This window comes from Aotus nancymaae, unplaced genomic scaffold (genome assembly GCF_030222135.1).
Source record: "Aotus nancymaae isolate 86718 unplaced genomic scaffold, 86718_ANA_hifiasm-v0.15.2.pri h1tg000036l, whole genome shotgun sequence".
Lineage (NCBI taxonomy): Eukaryota > Metazoa > Chordata > Mammalia > Primates > Aotidae > Aotus > Aotus nancymaae.
Window position 1 is genome coordinate 784,536 of NW_026988450.1, and position 20,232 is coordinate 804,767.

At 41.6% G+C, this 20,232-nt stretch overlaps 1 protein-coding gene across 1 annotated transcript in view; it reads left to right on the top strand.

The window, feature by feature from the left end:
* UBE2V2 (ubiquitin conjugating enzyme E2 V2) overlaps nucleotides 1–19,781 on the top strand; it is a 52,756-nt gene extending 32,975 nt beyond the window's left edge. Inside the window, exons 2-4 of the mRNA XM_021672890.2 lie at nucleotides 823–971; nucleotides 7,958–8,083; nucleotides 18,889–19,781. Coding sequence (XP_021528565.2) covers nucleotides 823–971; nucleotides 7,958–8,083; nucleotides 18,889–19,035 — 422 coding nt within the window. The 3' untranslated portion in view covers nucleotides 19,036–19,781. The remainder of the gene's footprint in view (nucleotides 1–822; nucleotides 972–7,957; nucleotides 8,084–18,888) is intronic.
* Nucleotides 19,782–20,232: the final 451 nt, after the last annotated feature.

A 20,232-nucleotide genomic window follows, 5' to 3' on the forward strand; every position in this document is an offset into this window, starting at 1 on the left:
AACTCCATCTCAAAAAAAAAAAAAAAAAAAGATTTTAGAAATAAAATGAGTGATAAAGTCTGAAAGGGTAGAAACATGTATGGCATGGAGTGGAGATGTGAGGAGGGTTAGTGGATCACAAAAAATTTGCTAGGTCAGCAAGGAGGTGAAGGCTGATACCCTAGGAAACTGTCTGGAATATCAGGAGATTTGTCCTCGAGTCTAGTAACTCCCCAAGTGTTCCTTAACTGATGGTGCTGACTTGGCGGAAGTAGGGCCTCATCGGTTAGGGACAGGAGGAAAGAGGCAGATTGGGGACCGTGGGTGGGACTGCCTCAGCATTCTAAACGGCAGTACCTTCTGGTGCACTTTCTAGGAGGGAACGGAATTCTACTCTTTAAAAGCCATTAGAGAGTATACGTTAATGACCTTTGGCTTTTATGAACTTTCTGGTCATGCCTGTTTATTTGATGCAGAGTCCTTGCTGGAACACAAACCTCAAGAAGGGAAAATGTTCACTTGTAATGATTTCCTTATGATTGATTGACTTATGTCAGCATCAAATTGATGAGGAATTTATATACACGTTCTGTACTGCTGTTAGTGTTCCTACAGTGCTTTCTTTAGCGTTTTCATTTTGAGGGGTTGTTAGATTCAGCATTTTCTGGAGCAGAATGCTTTTTTTTTAATTAATTTTTTTGTATAGAGCAGAATGCTTTTTAAAGGGGATTTTGTCTTTTTGGAAAATAATTTATAAAGGTTAATTCGGAAAAAACAATTTAAATATGTGTAGCTCTTACAATTATGAACTGTTTACATTGACACTGACGTTCTTTTGTACAGGAGTTAAAGTTCCCCGTAATTTTCGCTTGTTGGAAGAACTTGAAGAAGGACAGAAAGGAGTGGGCGACGGCACGGTGAGCTGGGGCCTAGAGGATGACGAAGACATGACGCTTACGAGGTGGACAGGCATGATTATTGGGCCACCAAGGGTCAGTGCTATAAATTACATTTTTTCTATTAATATTTATTGTTACTTTAGAGTAAGTATTTAATTTTATACTGTCGATATTAAACAATTATGGTGGCCGGGCGCGGTGGCTCACGCCTGTAATCCCAGCACTTTGGGAGGCCGAGGCGGGTGGATCACAAGGTCAAGAGATCGAGACCATCCCGGTCAACATGGTGAAACTCTGTCTCTACTAAAAATACAAAAAATTAGCTGGGCATAGTGGCGCTTGCCTGTAGTCCCAGCTACTCAGGAGGCTGAGGCAGGAGAATTGCCTGAACCCAGGAGGCGGAGGTTGCGGTGAGCCGAGATCGCGCCATTGCACTCCAGCCTGGGTAACGAGCGAAACTCCGTCGCAAAAAAAAAAAAAAACAACAAAAAAAACAATTATGGTAACTTCTAAAATGGTTCTTTTTATTTATTTTGTTTACATTTATTGATGCTTCCTATGTGCAGGGTGTAATGCTTGATTACCTAGAGGACTGGGGGGAGGAAGGTTGATACGGTCATTGTCATCAAAGTTTTGCAGTTTAGTAAAGGAGAAAAATCAGTACAAATGACGGATTCTCAATATGAAAGAGCAAGTTCACTACGGGACTTTAGAACATGTTTCTTCTAGCTGGAATAATTGAGGAAGGCTGAACAGTGGAGGAAGTTGCCTTTGGAGTGAGCCCTAAAGGACTGACTGGTAGGATTTCAGAAGGTGGTGATGGGGGTGGAGAACATTCCAGATAGAGAGGAGAAAAGGTGAGGAAATGGAGGGGTTTGGGGGAGAGCAGTCCTTTTGATGTAACGTGTTGCTAACCTCTTGTGTGTGACTGAGGGTTTCTAGAGTGGTTTGCATCGAGTGCACGTTGCTGTTTGCCCTCTGACACTCCACATACAGTAGGAATGCCGCAGGCCTCACTTTCTTCCTCGATAAGAAGTCTGTGATTCGTACGTTTTTTTCTAGTGTGGTTGGCAGCCGGCCCGTTGTGCTTTGTCCTTAGGTCTTTCTTGGGTTTATGAAGTTTTATTTTTACTCAAAATCTTTTTTTCTAGCTTGGGATTTTTTTTTTTAAACACTGAATTCCTTACATAATGGTCCCATCCACTGCACTCCCTGCAGTGAGTCTTTGAAATGTATGTTCTGTACTGTTTTTGGCTTGTTGGAAAGAGCATACATTTGAAGGGTTAAGTCTTTGGTTTTGCATACTGGTTGCTACCTTATGATGAGAGCATTTCAGCTGTTTTGCTCTTGGGTAGAATATAGAGTTCCTCCTGATTGTTATTATTTATTATTATTTTTGAGACAGTGTCTTGTTCATTCGCCCTGGCTGGAGTGCAGTGGTGCAATCTTGGCTCACTGCAACCTCAGCCTCCTGGGCTCAAGCGATTCTTCCACTTTAGCCTCCTAAGGAGCTGCGACTACAGGTGTGTGCCACCACTTCTGGCTAATATTTGTAGTTTTTGTAGAGATGGGGTTTTACCATGTAGCCAGGCTGGTCTCGAACTCCTGGCCTCAAGGGATCCACCTGCCTTGGCTTCCCAGAGTGCTGGGGTTATAGGTGTGAACCACTGTACTCAGCCCCTCCTGATTATTATAAAAGAAAAATGTATTAGGTAATTAGCAACATTAATGGTAGAGAATGAATTACTGTGTGTTTTACATTGTTTTCTGGTGTTCCTTTGCAAAATTCATGCACGCTCCCAAAGTGATAGGCTTCCTGTTTCCTCCCTTGCTCTGTTTTTTCCTAAAGACATTTGAGGGAGGAAATATACTATTGATAATAGAATTCCTTATAACTCGGTGTGTAATGAAGGCCTTGAGTTTCACTGCCTGTGAACATTATTACCATGGTTTGTTTGGTTTAAAAAGTGCTTATAATTGATGAACATTCTGACTTACTGATTGGAAGATTTAACAGTCAGAACTTGGTGGAATATAAATTTGAAATTATTTAGATTTGTTTTTTCTCCAGCCACTGCCTGCAGCAGACTTTATTTTTGAGACAGAGACTTATTTTTATTTATTTATTTATTTATTTTTTGAGATAGAGACTTGCTCTGTCACCCAGGCTGGAGTGCAGTGGCCCATTCTTGGCTTACTGCAACCTCTGCCACCTGGGGTTCAAGCGATTCTCCTGCCTCAGCCTCCTGAGTAGCTGGGATTACAGCCATCATGCCCAGCTAATTTTTTGTATTTTTAGTAGAGGTTTAGTTTAGGGGTTTCACCATGTTGGCCAGTCTGGTCTTGAACTCCTGACCTTGTGATCCATCCACCTCGGCCTCCCAAAGTGCTGGGATTACAGGTGTGAGCCATCACACCCGGCCTGCAGACCTTATTCTTTATGAATGTTTTGGAGTTTCTGATGAGTTCATCAGTGGTCTTGTAGGCTAACACAGTTGCCAGCTGTGGTGGACTGGCTCCTGCTTGGTCTTTCACCTGGTTGAGTTCCCCACCAGGTTGCCCCAACTATTTGCCATTCCTGGTGTCACTAAACCTCAGGAAACTCCATCCACTGGGGTGGGGTGAAGGCTGCTTCTCTGCAGCTCTCCTCTCTCAAGGGGCACAGGGCACACAGGCAAGATGCTACTGTGGTCCTCTACTCTATGGGTAGTGGTTTTGATGCTGCAGGGGAGAAAAGGTAATAATGACTTTTCCTCACCTGTCTCACGCTTCATGGCTGAGGCACTTATAATAAAAGGCAGAGAAAAGCATACAAACTTATTTAAGTTTTACATGACATGGGAACATTCAGAAAAGAAGACCCAAGGAAAAAGGGGAACGTATTTTTTTTTTTTTGAGATGGAATTTTGATCTTGTTACCCAGGCTGTAGTGCAATGGTGTGATCTCGGCTCACCACAACCTCTGCCTCCCATGTTCAAGCGATTTTCCTGCCTCAGCCTCCCAAGTAGCTGGTATTACAGGCACGCACTACCACACCCAGCTCATTTTTTTGTATTTTTAGTAGAGACAGTGTTTCTCCATGTTGGTCAGGCTGGTCTCGAGTTCCCAACCTCAGGTAACCTGCCTGCCTCGGCCTCCCAAAGTGCTGGGATACAGGCATGAGCCATTGCTCCTGGCCATCAAACCTTTTTTTAATGCTAACATCGATGAAGAGTGGATGGTGGTACAACAGTGTAATTGGATCTGTTGGTAACATACTAGGTAATAAACTGGGGGAACTTACCAAGGCCTGTTGTTCAGATTCTTCCTGTGTCTTTGCATTTTATTCCTTTCTTGGCATAAGACAAGACCCCTTTGGAGTGGTTGTCATGACGTATTTCATGGAGAGGTCAGCTCGATTTTAGGGTCTGCTTCAGGGGAGAAGGGTGCAAAGGTAAGGTAAAAGTAGCCTTGCTTCTGCTGTTTTCTCAAGTGCCAAGGTGCCGTATTTTGGGATAGTATGTCCTGAACCTCATCAGAGACCCCGCCCTTACTTCCTTTTAGTGCCAGGCAGAGGTGTGAGGGTGTGCCCTGCGAAGGCACAGGCTTCTTCTGGAGCTGGCCTCTGCTTACCACCTGATGATCTTCTTTGCATTGCCCTCTCTCCAGTTCTCTTGAGGGCAGGAGATCACGGTGGGTATATTCAGCTGCCTTTTCATAAAATAGGCAGGAGTTGGTGTCTTACCACAGTTGTTTTCTCTTTAGAAGGTATGATGTTGAGAGCAATTTTGTCCCCAGGGTAGAATATCTATAGCCAGGAGAGGAAGAAGACTTTACGTGGTTGGTTATTTTTTAATTTTTATTTTGTAATTTTGTTTTAGATAGTTTCACTCTGTCACCCAGGTTGGAGTGTACTGGCACAATCACAGCTCACAGCCTGGACCCCTGGGCTCAAGCAATCCTCCCACCTCAGCCTTCTGAGTAGCTGGGACTGTAGGGTTACACCACCACACCTGGCTAATTTTTGTGTGAGTGTAGAGACAGGGGTCTCACTATGTTGCCCAGACTGGTCTCAAACTCCTGGGTTTAAATGACCCTCCTGCCTTAGCCTCCGAAAGTGCTAGGATTATAGATGTGAACTGCTGTGCCTGGCCAGTTGTTTTTTATTTTTTGTACTTTATTGACTAATATCCCTAGTTTTTATGTTGTTCGGGTACTTATTTGGATTTATATGATTAGCAGTTTTGTTTTTCTATGTTTTTGTGTTCAGTTTTCTGAAGCACTATTTGTTGTCACTAGTTTAGTACTTTTTAAGTTTTCTCATATGCAAATGAAGGGTACTGTCCCCATCTTTAAAATAGAAACAGTGTGAGAGTTAAGTGAAATAATGATTAGCTAATAGGAGAGTAGCTGACTACCTGGCTTAGTAAATATTAGTTTGTTTTTCTCCTTTTTTTTTTTTTGAGACAGAGTCTCGCTCTGTTGCTAGGTGCCAGGCTGGAGTGCAATGGCGCGATCTTGGCTCACTGCAACCTCTGTCTCTTGGGTTCAAGCAGTTCTCCTGCCTCAGCCTCTCGAGTAGCTGGGATTACAGGTGCACTACCATGCCCTGCTAATTTTTGTATTTTTAGTAGAGACGGGGTTTCATTATGTTGGCTAGGCTGGTCTCAAACTCCTGACCTTGGGCAGTCTGTCCTCTCAAAGTGCTAGGATTACAGGTGTGAGCCACGACACTCGGCCTGTTAATTTAAAATTTAGAGGTAATAAAATTAATCAAAGGTTTCAGAAGTTAGGGCGATACTTACTGTAGTCATTGGATTAGATTACTAGGTTAGCTTTGGGATTAAATTTTTTTTTTTCTTTACGTAAAATCTTTCAGAAAAGAGCTTTGGGTTTTTTTTTTTTTTTTAAAGGAATTGATGTAGAATTTACATGTAGTGAAATGCGCAGATGTGCCATGAGTTTGCCATGAGGTAGCTTGTTACCTACCCCATACTGAGATACAGAACATTCCCATCATTCTGGAAACCTCCCTGCGTCCTTTCTCACTCCCACCCCTGCTTCCTGCACCTGAGAGATTTGCAAGTTGTAGAGCTTTGGTAAGTAGAGTCATACGGTGTGTATACTCACGGTTGTTATCTTTACTCAGCATGAAGTCTGAGCAATTCACTTGTGTTATCTCAGGTAGTAGGAATGTGTTTCTTTTTATCGTTGAATAGTATTTTACTGTATGGACATACCACAATATGTTTATCAATTCTTTTTCTGGTCATTTGGACTTAATCTACTTTCCTGCTGTTACAAATAAAGCTGCTCTGGGCATTCTTGTAGAAGTCTTTTTGTGAACATGTTTGTTTCCATTTTGCTTGGGTAAATGCCAAGGTATAGAATTGCTGTATCATAGGGGAGTCTGATATACATCCAGATTGGGGAACCACAGCCAAGATATCTTGAGATACATCTGATTTTAGTCATTTTTATATATTGAAAGCATTGGGCATATTAATATTTGCTCGCTATTAACGTCAGATGAGCTTTATATTGCTCTCTTTTTCCCTTGAAGCATTGAAATATTTAATGACGTACATGTAAGATCGTTGCACAGGCTTTACGTTAGAGTAGTTAACGCTGCAAATATGACCTCCATTTGGATAGCCCTTGGATGGGGACAGGATCCGTTTGAGTAGGTGAGCTCTACAGATGGTTGATTAGCTTCCTCCCTCTCTGGTCTTACACAGCAGCCAGCAGGTATTAAATTTGTCACTTTCATTTATTTATGCATTTATTTTTATATTATTTTAATTATAATTTAGAAAATGTATTAACATTTCAATAATTATAATTATCTTAAACATTTTTTTTTCTTTTTAATCTCCTGAGTCCAGGTGAGAATTCATTTATTTTTTACTTTGCTGTGGTTTTTTTTTTTTTTTTTTTTTTTTGAGACGGAGTCTCACTCTGTCGCCAGGCTGCAGTGCAGTGGCATGATCTCAGCTCACTGCAGCCTCCGCCTCCTGAGTTCAAGTGATTCTCCTGCCTCAGCCTCCTGAGTAGCTGGGACTACAGGTATGCGCCACCACACCCAGCTAATTTTTGTATTTTTAGTAGAGACAGGGTTTTACCATATTGGCTAGGACAGTCTCAATCTCTTGACCTCATGATCCACCCGCCTCGGCCTCCCAAAGTGCTTTTATTATAGGTGCGAGCCACCGCGCCGGCCTACCTTCCTGTTTTAATGGTACGCTAATAAGTTAACCACGTGAACAAAAGCCGTAGGAGAAAGAAGAGTTAATTTATAAGCATGAAAATAAGCCTTGGATAATCTAGAAGCTTTAAGTGTGATAGCTTTAAAATGACTGTTATAGGGTATTAATGTTAATTAAACTTCATGCTTCAGAAACCCTATTTGAAAATGATGTATAAACATAAAGTTTGCTATTGTATCTCTGAATTCAGATAATGGGATTTAATGAATCTCAAAATTAATGAAGCAGTAGCGTAAGTATAACTAATAGGAGACATAAAATAATTATGTTTTATTGTTACAAAATGGTGTAATGTGGTGTTTTCCCTTTTGCGAGAAGTTGTGCTTGTCATATTAAGTAGGGTAATCATATAATTTGTTATCCAACAAGACCCTTTTGAGAATGAAAAGAGGCACTGCTCATAGTTAATTATGGGACAGCAGGAGTAAGCAGAGCTGCTCTGGAAAACAGAAACCTTCATAGATGTTTGACACAAGCCTCAAGTAGCCCCTCCTTCTACCAGTAAACATTTTAGCAAAATCTAAATTTAAGTGGTTTTCTTTTTTTTCTTTCTAATTTGTTTACAGGTATCATTTTTATCATAAAAGCAAGTTGTGATCATACTGATAATACTTTGTGGAATTAATTTTGTAAAATCTCAGTTTTAAAAGTTTGCCTACTGTGTATTTTCTCACCATATAGGTCAAATAAATTTGAATGTAGAAAAGTAAATTCTTAATCATAAGCACTGCCTTATCAAGTATATTCATATTGTACTTTTCATTTTTTTTAGCACTTAGACATTAATTTTTTAGATATTATTTTGATTGTCCTTTTGTTTTATTGCCTTCCAGACAAATTATGAAAACAGAATATATAGCCTGAAAGTAGAATGTGGACCTAAATACCCCGAAGCTCCTCCGTCAGTTAGATTTGTAACAAAAATTAATATGAATGGAGTAAATAATTCCAGTGGGCTGGTAAGTTAATATAGTCACTTTGTTTTTATAGAACATAATATAAAGAGTTATATATAATTGTACACACATAATATATGTAAGATATGAATATGTAGTTAGGAAAATGTTTTTAAAAGAGGAACTTTATTAAGCCAAAAGTCTAAGGAAGGTTGCATTATGTTATTTTACTTTTATTAGTATAAATTAGACCATCCTTAAAAACCTTAATGTACTTGCCTAGAATAGATGTATGTTGTGGTTAGAACTTTTTTTTTTGATATAGAGTCTTACTGTGTCGCCCAGGCTGGAGTGTAATGGTGTGATCTCGGCTCACTGTAAACTCCAGCTCCCAGGTTCAAGCGATTCTTCTATCTCAGCCTCCTGAGTATCTGGGATAACAGGCGCCCGCCATCATGCCTGGCTGATTTTTGTATTTTTGTAGAGATTGGGTTTCACAGTGTTGGCCAGGCTGGTCTTGAACTCCTGACCTCAGGTTATCCTCCCGCCTGGGCCTCCGGAAGTACTGGGATTACAGGTGTGGGCCACTGTGCTTGGCCAAAACTTTTCTTAGGGTTTGAATTGTCTCAGTAGTCATATTCAGTTGATCCTTATTTGGTAAAAATATGACCATTATTGGGCCGGGCATGGTGGCTCATGCTTGTAATCCCAGCACTTTGGGAGACTGAGGCAAGAGGATCATGAGGTCAGGAGTTTGAGACCCGTCTGGCCAACGTGGTGAAACCTCGACTCTACTAAAAGTACAAAACTTAGTGGGACGAGGTGGCAGTCGCCTGTAATCCCAGCTACTCCAGAGGCTGAGGCAGGAGCATCACTTGAAACCAGAAGGTGGAGGTTGCAGTGAGCCAAGATTGTGCCACTGCACTCCAACCTGGGGGAAAGAGCAAAACTCCGTATCAAAAAAAACAAAACAAAACAAAACAAAAAAACCATTATTTCTCTTTGAATGTTAGGGTTAAGGTACATTTCCTGAGATGAAAAGGATGAATATTTATGAAGGATTATCTTCTTTGAGAAACAAGTCATGGCTGAGCATCGTCATCTATTGACTTTTGGGTTTCACTCTGTCCCCCAGGCCAGACTACAGTGGCTCCCCTCCTTCCCCCGGCCTCAAGTGATTCTCCCACCTCAGCCTCCCGAGTAGGTGAGACTACAAGGCACACGCCACCATGCCTGGCTGATTTTTGTATTTTTTGGTAGAGATGGGGTTTCGCCATGTTGGCCAGGCTGGTCTCAAACTCCTGACCTCAAGTGATCCACCTGCCTTGGCCTCCCAAAGTACTGAGATTACAGGCGTGAGGCATTGTGTCCAGCCCATTGTCCCTTTAAACAAAATGGCATGCCCTGCTTGACCCACACAAGAAATAGCTGAATTTCCAGTATGAGTAGATTGTTAGGTTCATGATAAGACTTTGAAGCCCAGGCTCTCTTGGTGCCATGTTGAGAGCACACCACACACAAAATACCTTTTAGGAGGTAAAATAACATATCATCATCATAAAATGAGTATCATCCATCTTAGGAAATAAGACCTCAGTATTCTCGACTTCTCATCGTATCCCTGTGTTCCCTCTGTCTAGTAACCTGTTTTGTACCACAGATGTTTCTCACCTGTACACAAATTCATTCCCCTTTCCTCTCTCCCTCTCTCTTTCCTTCCCATCTATTTACCATCTGTTAAAAATCACAAGTTTATATTAACAACTCCTGCCAACTTTATTCTAAAACTATGGGGTTTATTCTATGATTCTTCCTTTCCATATCTGTAATTCTCTCTTCCAGCACTGAGAAACCTGGCTTCCATGATTCCCAGTGCATTTACTTATTTCTCAGTTTCCTCTGCATGTAACTGTACTTCTGGCAACAAGTTGACTCCTGGATTCAAAGTCAGCTCCCCGCCTTAACCCCAGCCTAATAGGTAGGTCTGAGGCGGGGCCCCAGCTTGGCTAGTGCATCCAGCAGGGAGGCACCAGGCCAAATAAAGCATGACCCTGAGAAAGGAAGAAGGTGGGAAGGGTCATTGGAAACCGCAGCCCTGCACCTGCTGGGCCATCAGCACTCCCACAAGCCTCCCAACCCCCGGCCCCTTGCCAGCTCAGAGCTGGGACCTGAGAGTCTCTCCAGCCCTCAGTTTGTTAGTCTTTATGATTTGCTGGGAGCATATAGTCCATTTACATTTAATATCCATAATTACTGACACGTTCAGGGTTAAATAGATCATCTTAGTTGGTGGTTTCTATTTTTCTGCGTGTTTCTTACCTACTTTGGAATGGTTGTTCTCAGCCTCTTTCATTCTGTTTGTGTTCTTTCAGTGCTTATTCTAGAAATTAAGTACACATCTTTTTTTTTGTTTGTTTTTTATACACATCTATTTTTAAGAAGTTTGATGGAAGCAGGATTATAAAGCATATGACTGTACAGAAAGGATATTATTTAGGGAATTTCCTGTGTGACACACAGCATTGCCTCTATGAAGAAGATCTTTGTTAGATTTTGCTACTAGATGTATCTGTTTTTCTTCATTACTAGTTTGTTTTTACATTATAGCTCCTGTAAATTAAGTAACTAATGGTGTGTTTACATTGCCATGGGAGTTAGGAAATTCGGATTAAATTTCAGAACTACCTCTAATAAGCTTATCTGATCTCTTGAGCTTCTGGTCCATTAGTTGATATTCTGCCTCCCTCTCTACCTCCCTTCCCCCAACCCATCTATCATTAAGCCTTGTCAGTTTTATGTTCCAAGTGTAACTTGATTTAGGTCTTATTTTTCTATTTACATTGCCACCAAGTGCATATTGCCATCATTTGTTGTCTGGACTCTTGCAACAACATCTCTGATCTGCTTTTTAAAATCCCTTCTAATCCTTCCAAAGCCAGCAGCCAGAGGGATCCTTCTAAGAGACGGATTGTGTCATGTCATTTCTGCACTTCAAACTCCTCTCGGGACGTCGGCCTCAGTATGCATGCTTCTTGCCGTGGCTCACTGGGAGCACTCAAGCTGCACACTGGCTTACATGCCTTTCGTTTGGCCTCAAGACCTTTGCACTTCTCCTCTTCCTCCTTCCGCTTCAGTCTGGCTTAATTCCTGTGGGTCCTTCACTTCTCCCTGCAGATCCCACTTCCTTTTTTATTGAGACAGTCTCACCCTGTCAATCAGGCTGGAGTGCAGTGGCACGATCTTGGCTCACTACGACTTCTATCTCCCGGGTTTAAGTGATTCTCCTGCCTCAGCCTCCCAAGTAGCTGGGACTACAGGTGTGTGCCACCACACCTAGCTAATTAGACAATGATACAACCAACATCTTTGTGTTCTCCACCTGGCTTTGTCAAATCTTAATGTTTGTCTTATTTCTAACAGATTTTTTTCTTACTAGGACAAAGACTACATTATAAGTAGAGTTAATTCTGTGTGTGGCTTTTTTTTTTTTTTTTTTTTTTTTTGAGACAGTTTCACTCTTGTCGACTAAGCTGGAGTGCAATGGCAGGATCTCAGCTCACTGCAACCTCTGCCTCCCAGGTTCAAATGATTTTCCTGCCTCAGCCTCTCTGGGATTACAGGTGTCCGCCACCACGCCCGCCTAATTTTTGTATATTTAGTAGAGACAGGGTTTCACCACGTTGGCCAGGCTGGTCTCAAACTCCTGAGCTCAGCCTCCCTACATGCTGGGATTTCAGGCATGAGCCATTGCACCCAGCCAAGTTTAAAATTTTTAAATTAAAATGTTCTCCATCAAATTTCTGTAAAACTTTCTAAATTCTTACTCTCATTGCAATGTTTATCTTGTCAAGGACCAATAGAATTCTGTTCGTGGCCTGCCCCGTTCCGTGGACATACCTTGAGTAGTGCTGCTCTCGGGAATACCTCTGGAAGTGTGCTGTGGCCTGGGGCCTGGCTTCAGCTTGAATGTGGCCAAGCTGCTCTCCTCAGGGCTGGGCCAGTGCCAGCCCCACCAGTGGTGTATAACAGGACCCTGCGAATGTGTATTCTCACCAACGCTTCTTACTGTCAGCCTGGAATGGGGACTAGGAAATAGAAAAATTAAATATTGATTTTAATCATTATTGGAGTGTAGATGTGTGTATAGAGGGTTGTGGGTAGGGTGCATGTATTGGACATCTGTTTTCGTTTACATCTGAGAGTTTGGATTGTTACTTTTATAACTAGTAAATGGTGTAGAATTTCACACTGGTTATTGTGCCAGGATAGTTTTATATATTTTGAGGCTGTAAGTATCTCATGAATTGTAGTTCACAGGCAGTGATAGTGGGTGTCACTTTAGTAATTTTGGTTTATATTTATTTAATACAACAAGGCAAAATTATTCCTTGTGGGCGGTTAGGACTCTGAAGTGTAAATGTCATTGTTTTATGCACTGAGATCTCATATCTCATTGTATATTGTTTGTGGAAGTCATTGTATATTGTACACTGATAAGATGCAGATTTTGTTCTGACATGATATTTATTTTCCCATGCTCTTTACTGCCTTCTCTCTCTCCATCTTTTTTGTTTTTCTTTTTTTTGCACCCTGTTGGTATTTCACAGGATTTGCAATCACTTAAATTTATTTAACTACCATTTACAGCTGTAAGTGTTTGTTTCTGCTTTGGAAATAGCATGGTATTCTCTCTACTTATTTTTAAAAACTGTTCAGTTATGGAGTCTATTTAAAATAGGCTAAGGAGGTTGCCACTCTTTAAAGTGAAATCGTTAGAGGAAGTATTATAAATGTACCTTACCATTGTAACATTTTTCTTATTCTTTTGGTTGGTTTCTTGGTTTCTCTTTTTTTTATTTTTTATTTATTTTTATTTTTATTTATTTATTTTTTTTGGAGACGGAGTTTCGCTCTTGTTACCCAGGCTGGAGTACAATGGCGCGATCTCAGCTCACCACAACCTCTGCCTCCTGGGTTCAGGCAATTCTCCTGCCTCAGCCTCTTGAGTAGCTGGGATTACAGGCATGAGCCACCATGCCCAGCTAATTTTTGTATTTTTGATAGAGATGGGGTTTCGCCTTGTTGACAAGGATGGTCTCGATCTCTTGACCTCGTGATCCACCCGCCTCGGCCTCCCAAAGTGCTGGGATTACAGGCGTGAGCCACTGCGCCCGGCCCTTTTTTATTTTTGAGACAGAGTTTTGCTTTTGTTACCTAGCCTGGAGTACAGTGGCGTGATTTCTGCTCACTGCAACCTGCGCCTCCTGGGTTCAAGAGATTTTCCTGCCTTAGCCTCCCTAGTAGCTGGGATTACAGGCACCCGCCACGACACCCAGCTAATTTTTTCTGTTTTTAGTAGAGATGGAGTTTTACTGTGTTGGCCAGGCTGGTCTTGAACTCCTGACCTCAGGCGATCCACCCACCTCAGCCTCCCAAAGTGCTGGGATTACAGTGTGAGCTACCGCACCTGATATTGGTTTCTTCTTCTTCTTCTTTTTTTTTTTTTTATTTGAGACGGAGTTTCGCTCTTGTTACTCAGGCTGGAGTGCAATGGCGCGATCTCGGCTCACCGCAACCTCCGCCTCCTGGGTTCAGGCAATTCTCCTACCTCAGCCTCCTGACTAGCTGGGATTACAGGCACGCGCCACCATGCCCAGCTAATTTTTTGTATTTTTAGTAGAGACGGGGTTTCACCATGTTTACCGGGATGGTCTCGATCTCTTGACCTCGTGATCCACTCGCCTTGGCCTCCCGAAGTTCTGGGATTACAGGCGTGAGCCACCGCGCCCGGCCCCTGACATTGGTTTCTAAGATAAATATCACTCTAAAATTATTTTTCTTTTCTATTTGTAAACACTTTTATGGTGATATAATTCACATACCATACAATTCACCCATTTAAAGTGTACAATTCAATGGTTTTTGTTTTGTTTTTGAGACGGAGTCTTGCTCTGTTGCCCAGGCTGGAGTGCAATGGCGTGATCTGAGCTCACTGTATCCTCCGCCTCCCAGGTTCAAGTGATTCTCCTGCCTCGGCCTCACGAGTGGCTGGGACTACAGGCACGTGCCGCCATGCCTGGCTAATGTTTTCTGTTTTTAGTAGGGATGGGGTTTCAACGTGTTAGCCAGGATGGTCTCGATCTCCTGATCTCGTGATCCGCCTGCCTTGGCCTCCTAAAGTGCTGGATTACAGGTGTGAGCCACCGTGCCCGGCCCAGTGTTTTTTAGTATTCACAACATTGTAGAATCGCTGCCATGACCCAGTTTTGGAACGTTTTTTTCTTCCTAAAGCGAATCTGTGCCCATTAGTTATCATTTCCCATCCCACCTCCCTCACCCCTAAACAACCATTAATCCCCCTTTTGTCTGTATAGATTTGTTCATTCTGGATGTTATGTAGGTAGTTTAATACCGTATGTGTTCTTCTGTGACTTAGTGTAATGTTTTCAGGATGTATTCATGTTTGTACTTTATTCCTTTTTATTGTTGAATTATGTTCCACTGTATGGATATCCCATTTTATCCACTCATCACCTGGTGGATATTTGTGTTTTTCTACTTTTGTCTGTTATGAATATTGTTGCTATGAATATTTGTATACAAGTTTTTGAATGGGCAAATATTTTCATCTCTTTGGTATATAATTTTAGGAGTGGAATTGTTGGGTCATATGGTAACTCTGTTTTACTTTTTGAGGAACTGTCAAGACTGTTTTCCAAAGTGAATATGCCATTTTACATTGCTACCAGTAGTATATGCGTCACCACACCTGGCTAAGTTTTCGTGTTTTCCGTAGAGACGGGGTTTCACCATGTTGGCCAAGCTGGTCTTGAATTCCTAGCCTCAAGTTGATCTGCCCACCTTGACCTCCCAAAGTGCTGGGGTTACAGGTGTGAGCTACCGCACCTGGCCTGTAGTATTTTGAAATCATTAACGTTGTTCTTCTTTTTTTAGTGTTTTTTTTTTTGGCTATTCTGGGTTTCTTGCGTTCACATACGGATTTTAGAATCAGGCTGTTCATTTCTGCAAGAAAGAAGAAAGCAGTTGAAATTTTAATAGGAGTTATACTGACTCTAAATTAACTTGAATACTGTCATATTCACAGTAATAAGTCTTCAGACCCCTGTATATTTGTTTATGTCTTTAATTTCTGTCAACTGTATTTTACAGTTTTCTTTTAATTATTATTTTTATTTATTTATTTTTTTGAGATGGAGTCTAGCTCTGACACCCAGGCTGGAGTGCAGTGGTGTGATCTCAGCTCACTGCAACCTCTGCCTCCCGGGCTCAAGCAATTCTTGTGCCTCAGCCTCCCCAAGTAGCTGGGATCACAGGCATGCGTCACCATGCCCAGCTAATTTTTGTATTTTTAGTAGAGATGAGGTTTTTTCACCATGTTGGCCAGACTGGTCTCAAACTCCCGACCTCAAGTGATCTGCCTGCCTCGCTCTCGCAAAGTGCTGGGATTACAGGCATGAGCTACTGCACCCGGCCTTTAAATTATTTTTATTTAAAAGTTTTTTTCCTCTTTTTTTCTTAGGGGGAGAGGGAGGGAAAGGAGGAGGTAGGAGGGTGGTAGGAAGGAGGGAAGGGAGCTACTTAATTTTCAATGCACAAGTTTTGCAGTTTTAAAAAATTTATACTTGGGTATTTTATTAATTTTTATTTCAGATTGTTAGTTGCAAGTGTAAAGAAAAACTAATTTTTGTATGTGGATCCTGTATCCTGTTGCCTTGATGAACTTGTTGATTAGCTCTAATAATTTCTTTAGTGGATTCCTAAGAATTATCTATATACCAGATTATTTCTTCTGCAAATAGAAGTAGTTTTACTTCTTTCTTTCTAATCAAGGTGCCTTTTAGCTCACCTTCTTTCTTAATTGTCCTGGCTAGAACCTCCGGTACAATGTTGAATTGGAAGGAGGTGATGAGAATGGGGCCGGGTGGTGGTGGCTCGTGCCTATAATCCCCGCACTTTGGGAGGCCGAGGCATGCAGATGCACAGGAGTTTGAGACCAGCCTGGCCAAGATGACAAAACCCTGTCTCTATAAAAAATACAAAAAATTGGTCGGGCACAGTGGCTCATGCCTGTAATTCCAGCACTTTGGGAGTCTGAGGCAGGCAGATCATGAGGTCAGGAGTTTGAGACCAGCCTGGCCAACACAGTGAAACCCTTTCTCTACTAAAAATAGAAAAAATTAGCTGGGCGTGGTGGCGGGCGCCTATAATCCTAGCTCCTTAGGAGGCTGAGGCAGGAGAATTGCTTGAACCTGGGAGGTGGAGGTTGCAGTGAAGCAAAATCGCGCCACTACACACCAGCCCAGGTAACAGTGTGAGACTCCATTTAAAAAAAAAAAAATTAGCCGGGGCTGGGCGTGGTAGCTCACGCCTGTAATCCCAGCACTTTGGGAGGCTGAGGCAGGCAGACCACAAGGTCAGGAGATCAAGAGCATCCTGGCCAGCATGGTGAAACCCCCCGTCTCTACTAAACTACAAAAAATTAGCTGGGTGTGGTGGCTCACTCCTGTAGTCCCAGCTACTTGGAAGGCTGAGGCAGGGGAATTGCTTGAACCCAGGAGGCAGAGGTTGCAGTGAGCCGAGATCACGCCACTGCACTCCAGCCTGGTGACAGAATAAGACTCCGTCTCAAAAAAAAAAAATTAGCCAGGCCTCTGGTGGTGCATACCTGTAGTCCCAGCAATTTAGGAGGCTGAGGTTGGAGGATCACCTGAGCCCAGGGAGGTTGAGGCTGCAGTGAGCCAAGTTGTATCACTGCACTCTAGCCTGGGCAGCAGACTCAAAAAGAAAATATAAAAAGAAGTGATGAGAATAATCACCCTTTTCTTGTTCCTCATCTTGAGGGGAAGCATTTGATCTTTATTAAGTATGATGTTAGCTGTAAGTTTTTTGTAGACTCACTCTTAGGTTGAGGTAATTCCTTCTGTTCCTAATTTATTGAGTAATTATATCATGAAAGGTTGTTGGATTTTGTCAAATGATTTTTTTGCATCCATTGAGATGATGATGGTTTTGTCCTCTCTTCTGTTAATGTGATATATTACACTGATTTTTATTTTTTTGAATTTTTATTTATTATTATATTTTTTAGACCGAGTCTCACTCTGTCGCCCAGGCTGGAGTGCAGTGGCGCGATCTCGACTCACTGCAACGTCTGCCTCCCAGATTCAAGCAATTCTCCTGTCTCATCCTCCCAAGTAGCTGGGACTACAGGCGTATGCCACCACGCCTGGCTAATTTTAGTAGAGACAGGGTTTCACTATCTATGTTGGCCATGCTGGTCTCAAACTCCTGACCTCGTGGTCCACCCACCTCAGTCTCCCAAAGTGCTGGGATTACAGGCCTGAGCCACCACACCCAACCCATCTTCCTGTTTGACCCAACTTTTTTTGACAAATGCCCAAGGTAGGAGGTAAGTGAAGATAGGTGAGCTCTGAGGTCAGATAAAGGAAAGCTCTGTGAGTGGAGTTTTCCAGGGAACTGCAGGACATGTCAAATGCTGACAGTTAACTGGGAATGGGCTTGGAAGGAGGTCCGTCCGCATTCTGTTACTCTTTCACAAAAGATTAATTTGGGCCGGGTGCGGTGGCTCATGCCTGTAATCCCAACACTTTGGAAGGCTGAGGCAGGTAGATCACTTGAGCTCAGGAGTTCGAGACCAGCCTGGGCAACTATGCAAAACCCTGTCTGTATGAAAAATACAAAAAAATTAGCTGGGCGTGGTGGTGGGTGCCTGTAATCCTAGCTACTTGGGAGGCTGAGGGAAGAGAATTGCTTGAACTTGGGAGGGCAGTGAGCCAGGATCTTACCACTGCACTCCAGCCTGGGTGACAGAGCTAGAATTTCTCAGAAAACAAAAAACAAAACAAAAATTCCCAGTACTTTGGGAGGCCAAGGAGGGTGGATCATGAGGTCAAGAGATTGAGACCATCCTGGCCAAGATGGTGAAACCCTGTCTCTATTAAAAATACAAAAATTAGCTGGGCATGGGGCATGCCTGTAGTCCCAGCTACTCAGGAAGCTGAGGCAGGAGAACCTCTTGAAACTAAGAGGCGGAGGTTGCGGTGAGCTGAGATTGTGCCACTGCACTCCAGCCTGGTGACAAAGTGAGACTCTGTCTCAAAAAAAAAAGACTTATTTGGAATAGTGCATAGAATACACTGGAAATTAAAATCTGAAAGAAGAGATCAGATTAGTAGCTTTCGTCTAAATCTCAGTGTGAGGTAATTCCCCAGATTTTGGGTAGTGACGTTGGAAATGGAGAGGAACCTTTTGGCCTTACTCCATTAAGAAGGAATTGGTCTATTTATTTACAAAGTAGTTACTTAATATAACGTTTATTTCTGATGACCAAAGTTCACTATATGTTTTATATGTTTATATTTTCCCTAAATATTAAACTAATTATGATAAAGTATACTAATTATGGTATTAGTAATTTAATAGTGTACTTGTGAAAATAGAGGCAAGCTATGAATTTTCAAAATCATTCTTATTAGAATATGCTTAACAAATTGTGCCATAGTACTTTAAACTCGCTAGTTAACTGTACAGAATCATTCTGATTAGAATATGCTTGACAGATCGTGCCATAGTACTTTAAACTCGCTAGTTAACTGTACAGAATCATTCTGATTAGAATATGCTTGACAGATCGTGCCATAGTACTTTAAACTCGCTAGTTAACTGTACAGAATCATTCTGATTAGAATATGCTTGACAGATCGTGCCATAGTACTTTAAACTCGCTAGTTAACTGTACAGAATCATTCTGATTAGAATATGCTTGACAGATCGTGCCATAGTACTTTAAACTTGCTAGTTAACTGTGCTCTTTCCTCCTCTTTCAGGTGGATGCCCGGAGCATACCAGTGTTAGCAAAATGGCAAAATTCATATAGCATTAAAGTTGTACTTCAAGAGCTAAGACGTCTAATGATGTCCAAAGAAAATATGAAGCTTCCACAGCCACCAGAAGGACAAACATACAACAATTAATTTTAGTGGATCTCAAACTTGTCTTAAATCAACAACCTTCTACTCATGTTAGTGTCTTGATTAAATATCACAATGCAAAATACCCACACATTAAGTAAAAGAATTCCAGCTGGTAAACATGACCTGGACATTTGTAAGAATATATTTAATATATGTACACCCATTATGTTTTCAGGTAACAGGAGGAAAAATGCAGCACAATTTTTTTTCTCTTGTTAAGGCACTGTCATTTAAACAAACCTGGAGTACTCGAAATAGAATTCAGGTTTACAAGATGAAGGCGTGTGGAGAAGTGTCAGATGGCAGTGGAAGCATGTGTGTTTCTAAAAAGTAAAAATCTCAAGAAAGAAAACAGAAATGGCATGCTTTATCCATCTTGCTTAGTGAAAGAGCTGCAGTTGAAATTGTTTAAAACATAGCAGGTACAATGAATATTGTCACAAATGTGTTAATTTTTGAAGCGGTGTGGGAGCTGACTACTAGTAGTATCAAAAATATGTTCAGGATTGTTTTGATACCTGTATTTATAATAAAAAATGTTGGGGGGAGTTGATGAATTTCTGTTAAAAGCTGTTCTTGTGTGTTACATGTAACAGACATGGCAAATATTTGTTTACAGTCTTTGTTTAATAAACCATGCATTTAAGTTTAAGTGAAGTCAACAAAAAGGAAATAGGTATATGGATATGTGATTTTGAGATTAAAGTTAGTCTTAAAATGTAAATAAAATGTGGAACGTGTCCTCAGAGGCTGTGCCATTTCTATTATGTTGATGTAGTGTTTGTACAGTACTAAGGGAGCAAAAATTGGAATTATTGTAGCTTTTCTTTTATACACACCCTTTATTATTTATCCTATTTTGTGTACTTCTTTTGAATTAGAATTTGCAGACTATTTCAGAAAAGAAATTACCTAGTTTAATTTCTTCTTTGGATAAGGAAGAATCCTAGGTATTATATTTTGAACTTGATTTCACCAGAATTAATATTAAAAAGATCTTTGTGGCCGGGCGCGGTGGCTCACGCCTGTAATCCCAGCACTTTGGGAGGCCGAGGCAGGTGGATCACAAGGTCAAGAAATCGAGACCATCCCGGTCAACATGGTGAAACCCCGTCTCTACTAAAAATACAAAAAATTAGCTGGGCATGGTGGCGCGTGCCTGTAATCCCAGCTACTCAGGGGGCTGAGGCAGGAGAA